This window comes from Oncorhynchus mykiss, chromosome 1, assembly GCF_057628025.1.
Source record: "Oncorhynchus mykiss isolate SJ-2025 chromosome 1, ASM5762802v1, whole genome shotgun sequence".
NCBI lineage: Eukaryota > Metazoa > Chordata > Actinopteri > Salmoniformes > Salmonidae > Oncorhynchus > Oncorhynchus mykiss.
In genome coordinates, this window is record NC_143022.1 from 7838829 (window position 1) to 7850614 (window position 11786).

The window sequence follows — 11786 nt, forward strand, 5'->3', positions numbered from 1 at the left end:
TCTCTCTCTCTCGCTCTCTCTCTCTCTCTCTCTCTCTCTCTCTCTCTCTCTCGTGCGCATGTAATTAGCCGGGACAGTGGAAGTGCATGCTGAATGCAAACCAGTTACTCCTCTCATCAGCGTCTTCACCAGAACCACCAATACCCATCGGCAAGAGAGGAGGGAAGGGGAGGAGAGAAAATGGGGGGGAGAAATGGGGGGGAGGAGAGAAAATGGGGGGGAGAAATGGGGGGGGGGGGATGGGTGGGGGAGGGGGGGAATGGGGGGGCGAGGGGAGGAGAGAAATGGGGGGGAGAGGAGAGGAGAGAAATGGGGGGGAGAGGAGAGAAATGGGGGTGGGGAGAGGGGAGGAGAGAAAATGGGGGGAAGAGGAGAGGGGAGGAGAGAAAATGCGGGGGGGGGGGGGGGGTTGTTGTTTGTTCTTCATATTAACTCCTTACCAGTCTCCTCCTCCTCAAAGCTTTAAAGACAAAACACAGGTTACATCAGAAAGACAACAAATGGACAACGTTTAGAAAACGTTTTTGACAGCAAGGCACATTTGCATAACAATGACACCTTTACATTTACTTTACCTGCTTTTTATAAAAAACTAAATCTAATTTTGTTTCCTTCTGTCAACACAATTGCTGCCTAGCATGTGATTCTTTTCAAAGTGGCCAATTGATTGGGCTTGCTAGGTTAGCGCTAGCTACATTAACTCTAACCGTGTAGTGCTAGATGTGTTAGAGAAAGCTATATTAACTAATCATGTAGTGCTAGATGTGTTAGCGCTAGCTGTATTAATTCTAACCATGTAGCGCTAGCCGTGTTAGCGCCAGCCGTGTTAGCGCCAGCCGGGTTAGCGCTAGAGGTTAACAGCTCATTGAATTCTGATGGCATTAAAGAGGTGAGAGAGCACAGGCCGAAGAGTGGGACTGTGCCCTAAAAGGTCATCTCATTGAAAGACATTTGGTTCCGCCTGGAAGGGGGATAAAGAAGGGAGGGAAGGGGGGCCAGAATGGGTGAGGAAAGGGGGCCAGAAGGGGTGAGGAAAGGGGGCCAGAAGGGGTGAGGAAAGGGGGCCAGAAGGGGTGAGGAAGGGGGGCCAGAATGGGTGAGGAAAGGGGGCCAGAAGGGGTGAGGAAAGGGGGCCAGAAGGGGTGAGGAAAGGGGGCCAGAAGGGGTGAGGAAGGGGGGCCAGAATGGGTGAGGAAAGGGGGCCAGAATGGGTGAGGAAAGGGGGCCAGAAGGGGTGAGGAAAGGGGGCCAGAAGGGGTGAGGAAAGGGGGCCAGAAGGGGTGAGGAAGGGGGGCCAGAAGGGGTGAGGAAAGGGGGGCAGAAGGGGTGAGGAAAGGGGGCTAGAAGGGGTGAGGAAGGGGGGCCAGAAGGGGTGAGGAAAGGGGGCCAGAAGGGGTGAGGAAAGGGGGCCAGAAGGGGTGAGGAAGGGGGGCCAGAAGGGGTGAGGAAGGGGGGCCAGAAGGGGTGAGGAATGGGGGCCAGAAGGGGTGAGGAAGGGGGGCCAGAAGGGGTGAGGAAAGGGGGCCAGAAGGGGTGAGGAAGGGGGGCCAGAAGGGGTGAGGAAAGGGGGCCAGAAGGGGTGAGGAAAGGGGGCCAGAAGGGGTGAGGACGGGGGCCCATGGCTAATGCAAGTAGTGGAGTTGACTGTGCCCTACCCGGCAAGGGAGGAAGGATGGACAGGAAGGAAAGACAGGGAAGGAAAGACAGGGAGATTAATTAGGATTCCAACGATGCAAAAGTGTGTGTGTGTGTGTGTGTGTGTGTGTGTGTGTGTGTGTGTGTGTGTGTGTGTGTATATGTGTGTATATGTGTGTGTGTGTGTGTGTGTGTGTATCATTGATTACACACTGTCTGGTTGAGTCTGGTTGGAGTAGGTTAGAATTGGGCATTGGTGTCATTTTGAGTAGTGCAGTGTTTTAGATAATGCATTACCAATTCTCTCATTCAAGCCTCTCCTCTCCTCTCCTCTCCTCTCCTCTCCTCTCCTTGCTTCTTTCCTGCCCTTTTAAGGTAAGAAATAAATATTGAAAGTGTTTGAATCCCTAGCCGACTAGGTGAACAATCTGACAATGTGCCCTTGAGCAAGGCACTTAACCCTAATTGTTCCTCAATGTCGCTCTGGATAAGAGTGTTTTCTAAATTACTAAAATGTCAAATCACTGAACTATCCCTTCAAAGCTATCCCTTCATAATCACTGTACGTGTTAATTTAATGAAAATATATTCAAAATATATTTTTCATAATTTATTTCCCAGGGCCTCCTTTGGTCCTTGTCCAGACGGCCATGTGTCTGTTAGCAACCAGCGGTAGAGTAGAGCGTGACAGTGTTGGAAAAGAGTGTGTGTACTGTATATACAACCTTGTATCTTTATGGCAGATCAATGGCGACAGCCCATTGGAGGAAACAAGGAAGTGTAGACCATGTTTGTGTGTGTGTGCGTGTGCGTGCATGCATGCGTTTCAGTGAGTGGGTATGTGTTTCAGTGAGCGGGTATGTGTTTCAGTGAGCGGGTATGTGTTTCAGTGAGCGGGTATGTGTTTCAGTGAGCGGGTATGTGTTTCAGTGAGCGGGTATGTGTTTCAGTGAGCGGGTATGTGTTTCAGTGAGCGGGTTTGGGTTTCAGTGAGCGGGTATGTGTTTCAGGGAGCGGGTTTGGGTTTCAGTGAGCGGGTTTGGGTTTCAGTGAGCGGGTTTGGGTTTCAGTGAGCGGGTATGGGTTTCAGTGAGCGGGTATGGGTTTCAGTGAGCGGGTATGGGTTTCAGTGAGCGGGTATGGGTTTCAGTGAGCGGGTTTGGGTTTCAGTGAGCTGGTATGTGTTTCAGTGAGCGGGTTTGGGTTTCAGTGAGCGGGTTTGGGTTTCAGTGAGCGGGTATGCATTTCAGTGAGCGGGTTTGGGTTTCAGTGAGCGGGTTTGGGTTTCAGTGAGCGGGTATGGGTTTCAGTGAGCGGGTATGGGTTTCAGTGAGCGGGTATGGGTTTCAGTGAGCGGGTATGGGTTTCAGTGAGCGGGTTTGGGTTTCAGTGAGCTGGTATGTGTTTCAGTGAGCGGGTTTGGGTTTCAGTGAGCGGGTTTGGGTTTCAGTGAGCGGGTATGTGTTTCAGTGAGCAGGTATGTGTTTCAGTGAGCGGGTATGTGTTTCAGTGAGCAGGTATGTGTTTCAGTGAGCGGGTATGTGTTTCAGTGAGCGGGTATGTGTTTCAGGGAGCGGGTATGTGTTTCAGTGAGCGGGTATGCATTTCAGTGAGTGTTAACCGGTATTTGTGTGTAGAACATCAACAGTTCCCACTGTTTCATCCACTGACACTCTTCCTGTCAGTGGAAACAACATGCAGTGTGTGTACAGCGCTGCCCTCCCAGTGACTCAGCAATACAAACATCTCAGCAGTAGAAACGTTACCACGCTGGGCCGTGGAGTTGACAGGGCGGACATTGCCCTCCTCTCTCGGCCCTGTTTCCAGCATCAGCTACCCACCCCCCACCCACACACGTCACCGTCCCAGGGTCGCCTCCTTCCCACCTGGGTGCTGGGGGTCAGTGGGTTCCAGGACCGCCCCCCTGCCTGATTGGACCCATCCAGGCCAGCAGGTTAGCAGGTGACTTGTCTAGTTAAATAGAACGTACAAAAAAAGGATGAGTACAGGAATGATTGACAGCAGTGATTTCATAGTCATATAGTGCCACACTGAGTGGACAAAACATTAGGAACACCTGCTCTTTCCATGACATAGACTGACCAGGTGAATCCAGGTGAAATCTTTAATCCCTTATTGATGTCACTAAATTAAATCCACTTCAATCAGTGTAGATGAAGTGGAGTAGACAGGTTAAAGAAGGATTTTTAAACCTTGAGACAGTTGAGACGTGGATTGTGTATGTGTGCCATTCAGAAGGTGAATGGTCAAGACAAAATATTTAAGTGCCTTTGTGGTATGGTAGTAGGTGCCAGGTGCACCGGTTTCAGTGTGTCAAGAAATTAAACCCTGCTGGGTTTTTCACGCTCAACAGTTTCACTTGTGTATCAAGACTGGTCCACCACCCAAAGGACATCAATTGACTGGTCCACCACCCAAAGGACATCAATTGACTGGTCCACCACCCAAAGGACATCAATTGACTGGTCCACCACCCAAAGGACATCAATTGACTGGTCCACCACCCAAAGGACATCAATTGACTGGTCCACCACCCAAAGGACATCCATTGTGGGAAGCAGTGGAGTCGACATGTGCCAGCCACCCTGCGAAACGCTTTTCGACACCTTGTAGAGTCCAAGCCCGGACGAATTCAGGCTGTTATGAGTGGGTCAAAACTCAATATTACGGGGGGGGGGGTCAAACTCAAAAGGGGGTCAAACTCAATATTTACGAAGGTATTCTTAATGTTTGTTATGCTCCGTGTATCTCATCGTTTTAAAGATGCAAAGTTAGCCTAAAAGTAGAATGGAGAGGTCATGTGAATCCTAGCAGGGATTGGTCATTTTATTAACCCTTGCGACCTTTAGTTAACCAAGGAAAAGACCCTTGAGTTTAGAAACCTATTTTTCGAGGTTGTCTTACCCCTTGAACTGCACTAACAGATTGGCTCATTGTTCACTCGCACATTTATTTGCTTGTAGGACACGTGGTAACCTTTATTGACGGTGATTTTTTGTGACAGAAAGATTGGAAGATTTAGGTAGTGAATATCATATTTGTTTGTGATGTATGTGTTAATTGCTATAGCCACAAAACGACCATTTGTAAAAACTGTTTCTCTTGATATGAATCCGTCCTGTTTAAGTAAACAATTCTACAGCAGAAACGGTCAGAGAGAAAAACACTTACCCCCATGGCAGTGTAATTTCTTGGTCAGATGCGTTTCTAACCAGAGCAACCCCCCCCCCCCCCCCCCCTCGCCCCACAGTGTGTGCAACATAGATTGCTTGTCAAATGAACCAGTGTATTCCACAGGACCTCAGGATTTCCATCTGTGCGCTGAGCGGGGTGCTGGAGTATACTGATTGATAATTAGTCCCTTAGTGACTCAATGGAGGGAGAGGAGTAGAGGAGGAGTGGAGGAGTGCTTACCGTGGTACTTAGCTCCAACCTGACTTTGGGCTAGGGGTAATCAGAATGATTCAACAATACAACCTCCCTTCATCGCCATGGCAGCATCAAGCCCTCTTTCTCGCTATTGGTGAATGACGAAATTGGGGATAATTCCTTGCACTGCAAACCTGTGGGTTTGCTTGCAGGAGAAAAAAGATCATCTGTTGTCATCGATCATCATAGTGCTTTGTTGAACCCCTTTCATAATTTTTTTCAAAAGGAGCCTGACAAGAATTAGCAATTAAAATGTGCTTTTTTTTGCAAAACATTTCTCTAATTAGCCTTACAGAGACATTGGGCTGTAAATCTCTGTAGTTTGGGTTGCACACGCACGCACACGCGCACGCACGCACACACACACACGCACACACACACACACACACACACACACACACACACACACACACACACACACACACACACACACACACACACACACACACACACACACACACACACACACACACACACACACACACACACACCTAGAGAAATGTCTTACAATAAAACCATGGTAGCATCTCATGTGTTTGCCAGTGATCCAAGCTAATCCTGTCTTGTCCTCTCTGAATCATCCAGATCACATTCATAACAGACAACGAACGATACAGCGTATTTTCAATATGGTCACCATATTGTCAGTGTCTTCATCGAGGACAGCTGGGTTGTGTTCATTAGGCACCGAATGGAATAAAATGGATTGAAACACCTGGACTTTGTGTTTTGTATCCTAATGCAATGGTTACCAAGTTGTGGGTCGCGGCACGGGGTCCAGGTGGGTTGTGGGATGACATTTTTGTGCATTGCAAAAAAAATCTATTTTTGTTGTTGTTTAAAAAAAGAAGACAATTCAGGATGGAAAAACCTGTTCAGTGTTAGCTTAAATGACTAAAACTAAATAGAAACTATAATGTTTTTAAATTATAGACTATAATCTTTGAGAATTTACAATCGCCAAAATAAAAGCTAGACATTCAGGCCCCCGTTGATGTTGTGATAAAGTTTGGGCATAAGAACACATTTGAGCATATAGAACATTTTTCTTAAAAGTGCAACATTTTCTCTCAGTGTCACACCCTGACCATAGTTTGCTTTGTATGTGTCTATGTTTTGTTTGGTCAGGGTGTGATCTGAGTGGGAATTCTATGTTGTGTGTCTAGTTTGTCTATTTCTATGTTTGGCCTGATATGGTTCTCAATCAGAGGCAGGTGTTTGTCATTGTCTCATATTTAGGTAGCCTGTTTTGTGTTGGGTTTTGGTGGGTGGTTGTTTCCTGTGTTTGTTGCACCAAATAGGGCTGTTTTGGTTTTTCCACATTTATTGTTTTGTATTATGTTCATGTTTAGTTTTCTTATTAAAAAACATGAACTTCAACCAAGTTGCATTTTGGTCCGCCTCTCCTTCCCAGGAAGAATCCTGTTACACTCAGCTCCAAAAATGAGGGCCTAGGTGTTCTTGATCGAGACCCAGAAAGACTTTCAGCCCATTGACACGGCTCTTTTTTGATTCTAAAAAAGACACTGCATTGTTACAAATAATTCCATAATTATACGATAAATGCATTCAAATTGGTCACAAGAGCCCATTCTGAAGTCTACATTCAGTTAAATGTTTTGAAGAAGAGGTTATTCGTCTATTTTTCTTTTTACCACTCGACCCTTATGGTGGGTCGCAACTCAAAAGACACCTCCATTTTTTGGGGGGTCGCAAAGCAAAAAAGTTTGGAAAACCCTGTCATAATGAACTCGACCCTGAAAAAGTGGTCCACGCATCATTTAGTCTCTGTGCTACAGTGACCATATTATGACAGAGTCGTACACCCACTTACGTACTGTATGTCCTAGTATGTACGCTGTACTTCACAGTCCTCTTTTCTGTTGACCGAGTCAATTGGTTTGAGCTCATTTGGGAGCTGTTGATGGGGGTCTGACAGACAGAGCACAGCAGGCAGGAAAAAGCACGTCATGTTTGGAGGGTCTTTTGTCAGTGGCAGATGATTCTATAATTCTATAATGATGATTTTATGATGATTCTATGATGATGATTCTATGATGATGATTCTATGATGATTATATGATGATGATTCTATGATGATTCTATGATGATGATGATTCTATGATGATGATGATTCTATGATGATTCTATGATGATGATTATATGATGATGATGATTCTATGATGATAATTCTATGACGATTCTATGATGATTCTATGATGATTCTATGATGATGATTCTATGATGATTCTATGATGATGATTCTATGATGATTCTATGATGATGATTCTATGATGATGATTATATGATGATGATTCTATGATGATTCCATTATGATGATTCTATGATGATGATTATATGATGATTATATGATGATGATTCTATGATGATTCTATGATGATGATTCTATGATGATGATTATCTGATGATTATATGATGATGATTCTATGATGATTCTATGATGATGATTCTATGATGATGACTATGATGCGCTGCACTGCTCTAGTACAGTGTGTGTGTGTGTGTGTGTGTGTGCATGTGTGTGTGTGGGGGGGGGTCCCTGTGTGTGTGTGTGTGTGTGTGTGTGTGTGCGTGCGTGCATGCGTGCCTATGTGTGTGTGTGTCAGTAGCAAGGAGGCTGATCATTTCAGTAGTGTGTGTGTCAGCTGGTTCAGTAGTGTTGGCTGGGCGGGGTGGGAGGGCTGTTCTTAGTGTGTGTGTCAGCTGGTTCAGTAGTGTTGGCTGGGCGGGGTGGGAGGGCTGTTCTTAGTGTGTGTTTCAGCCCAACATGACAACCCCATCACTTTCTATTAGCACAGAGAGAACAGGGCCTCCCAGAGCTCAACCTGAGTGGGCTCATTAATACGGAGTTGGTCCCCCCCCTTTGCTGCTATAACAGGCTCCACTGTTCTGGTATGGCTTTCCACTAGATGTTGGAACATTACTGTGGGGACTTGCTTCCATTCAGCCACAAGAGCATTAGTGAGGTCGGACACTGATGTTGGGCGATTAGGCCTGGCTCGCAGTCGGTGTTCCAATTCCTCCCAAATGTTTTTGATGGGGTTGAGGTCAGGGCTCTTTGCAGGCCAGTGAAGTTCTTCCACACCGATCTTGTGCACAGGGGCATTGACATGTCCATACAATGCAACTCCATGAGTACAGTTGTCTAGGTGTTTCATTTTAAAATGGGGAAGGATGAGTCTTAAAGAGAAGGTGATTGGCTGTAATGCTGACCTAAATAATTCATATACTCCTGGGTAGAGACTCTCAAAGGAAAAGTTTTTTTTTCTCATTTCATTCTCTTTCCATCTTATTCTCGTGAGGATCCGGAGGGGAAAATATACAGGGGGTGTGAATTTTTAATATATATATTTTTTAAATTCGGTCTTTGATTAAAAATCAGTCTGAGTACCAAGTTGCCCCCTTTGTTTCAGTCTCTTGATCAGAGCATTTACTAAGGATTGAAAATGTCCATCTCATCTACATTTTATGTGAACTAAATGTAAACATAATGTTGTGATGTCGTCCATTTTGTTTTTTTGGCTACTTTCCGTGACTGACATGGTAGCCTCTTCAATACTTTCATTAAGGTGTACGTTTAGGGCACTTTTTTTACGACCTAAACTCAGTCTAAGGGCATCGTGTGATGTCTGCAGGTTTTTCTTTTTTTTATTAAACTGCCGTCTGAGAAATAATTGATCAACGCAAAACCACTCTGCTTTTGTGGATATTGACAATTTCAGTTCCTCAACATGCTAACCACCGTTTCCTATTCTCCAACTCTTCCTCTTTCCAGACGTGAAGAACCTGGAGAACTTCCACCTGGTGGAGAGCGTCCAGGAACAAGTGAACGCGGTGCTGCTGGACTACGTCATGTGCAACTACCCCCAGCAGACAGACAGGTTTGGCCAGCTGCTCCTGCGGCTGCCTGAGATCCGGGCCATCAGCCTCCAGGCCGAGGAGTACCTGTACTACAAGCACCTGAACGGAGACGTGCCCTGCAACAACCTGCTCATCGAGATGCTACACGCCAAGAGAGCCTGATGAGACTTCAGATGGGATCCTGATCATTTGGCTGAAACCGACTCAGAACAGACTCTGTTTTGTTGGTTGAGACCCAAGAAACCGACCCAGAACAGACTCCTCCCATGTTAAAGTTAGACTGAGTGATTCTGGGGCAGGAGGCATCCGTTCTTCTCATTTATCGTAACGATCAACCATCCTGGCACTCACACACAGGCAAAAGAACATGCAGAAATGGACACCCACACTTACACATGCTGTGCACACACATACGCGCGCGCATACACACGAACACACACATAAAAACACATTTAGGCACTCACACGCGCGTACACACACAAATATACACACATTAAGGCACACACTCACACGTTCAAATTCATACAATATGCATATATATTACACACACACACACACAGATGCTTCTGGAGCTCTGGGTAAAGCTTCCAAAGACAGAGAGAAACAGCTGAAATTCTTGAGAACTGTCTATTCGTCTCATGGGACATGGACGATACCTTTTGTCTGCTTTGAATAAAAACACAAACCATCAAGGTGATACAAGGACCAACGGACTGTAACTGAAGGAACAAAACCAATGAGTATTGTAAAAACCTCTCCCACTGTTAACCTCTCTAGGGTATGTGAGACGCTAACGTCCCATCTGGCCAACATCCTGTGAGGTTGCAAAAAACTACAAAACCAACAAAAAAAAAACGACTTCCTGAATGGATTTTTCTCAGGTTTTCGCCTGCTAAATCAGTTCTATTATACTCAGAGAAACTATTTTCACAGTTTTGGAAACTTTAGAGTGTTTTCTATCCAAATCTACCAGTTATATGCAAGTCATATCTTCTGGGCCCGAGTAGCAGGCCGTTTAATTTGGGCATGCTTTTCATCCAAAACTCCAAATGCTGCCTCCTACCCTAGAGGGGTTAAAGGGTTTTGAGCAACGAAGAGAGAAAGAGAGAGATCCAACCACCTTATGATCACGGACCCTATGATGTCTGTGGTGAGGTCTTCAAAGGGGAGCAGGGACTTTGGCTGAAGGAATTTGGAGCACTCTTTTTTTTAGACTGGCCCATGGTTGGCAGGGTTGGTAATGTATTGGGCTGTATTGGGTACTGTATTGGGCAGCCCAGACCAGCCTGTCAGCTGGGCAAGAGTCTCTTTTGTCACCTGTTTCAAAGACACACAGTCTGCAATGCTAATAGGCCAGACAGACAGACAGACAGCAATAGAAAACAGCTGAAAAGGTCAGACCCTGACAGAGACTCATATGACGGTCAGTAAGTCATTTTTGATCCCTCGTACAAAAAAATAAAAAATATATATATAAATATTTTTAAAAAACACAACAAACAAAATGTATGAAAACTTGTCGGAAACAAAAAAAGATACGATTTTAAAAAACAACATTTTAGTAAATGGCAGTTATTTCCTCCTCTTGGTCATTGATGCTCCTCATTGTAACCACCTTGTAATCTCCCCCCAACCTTCCCAAAACGGTTCTTTACATAAGTAAAACACATTTTACACACCATAGATAAGTAATTAGAAAATAATATTATGGTTGTCCCCCCCCCACACCCCCAGGAGGAGAAACTCTGCCTTTAGTCTGAACAGACCAAAGCTTGCTGCAGAACAAAAATGTAACAAAACCTTAACTATCAGTATTATAAATTTGTGATGTCACAGTCATGTGAGTCTTGCCTTATTTCATTACCATGCTAGCTAACCGTGCAGATGTGAATGAAATTATGTACAAATATATATAAAAATATTAATGTTATATACATTTTAAAAAATTCAATAATTCAAGAGGTGTTTACGTTCAAACTGTCCCGTGGAAGAGAACTACGAGGAAGAAAATTGCAAAACAATGATTTACAGAAAAAAACTAAAAACACAAAATAGATTCTGGTTCTGTTTTCTTAGGTGTGTACAGTGTTATACCGTTTTCTTCTTTGTTTCTTTACCCAGTACTTAATTATGTTGTGAGACACAAAAAAAATCAGAAAGGAATCTCACTTAAAATCTCTAATTCTAACTGTTCTTTTCTGTTGGCATTCAAATGTTTTTGCATATTGTGTAAGAGTTTCGGACACTTGTTTTTTGTAGAACTTTTTTAAAATTATTTAAATGTATGTTCTACCTGTATTAAGTCACTGGTTACACTTAAAAATGAAAATAACTTATTGCATCTTGGTTTTGTCCTTTTGTGTGTTATAAGCACAAGGCGACAAATCCAAACATATTTGTTTAGTGTTGCATGTTTTTTTTATTTTTTATTTTTTACTTATTATAGATAAAGTTCAGGAACAAAACCATGATCTTCATAATGATCTCCGTAATTTAGTTTTTATTAATTGTCTATAGGAGTCTGAGCTTTAAATTAGGAAAAAAAAAAATACACTCCTCTCCAAATTTATTTGGACAGTGAAGCGAAAATGTAAAATGTATTTTTACTCCATCCTCCTTTTATACTAAAACAATTGCTCAGAGAAATATATTTTGTCTAACATTTAATAAAACATTCTTTAAACAAAAATAGGGGTCAAAATGATCTTGATCAAAAGATGCCAATAATTATGGACCTGAGTGTATGAAAATACTCTTAAAACAAAAAGCTGACTGTTCTGTCGACCTTACACAAAACATTTTATCTAAAATCTAAAAGG

At 44.0% G+C, this 11786-nt stretch overlaps 1 protein-coding gene across 1 annotated transcript in view; it reads left to right on the forward strand.

Annotated features, from left to right (window-relative positions):
• The window catches only part of LOC110528450 (nuclear receptor subfamily 5 group A member 2-like), a 140549-nt gene extending 129646 nt beyond the window's left edge, over positions 1–10903 (forward strand). Inside the window, exon 8 of the mRNA XM_036985694.2 lies at positions 8882–10903. Coding sequence (XP_036841589.2) covers positions 8882–9129 — 248 coding nt within the window. The 3' untranslated portion in view covers positions 9130–10903. The remainder of the gene's footprint in view (positions 1–8881) is intronic.
• The last annotated feature ends 883 nt before the right edge of the window (positions 10904–11786 follow it).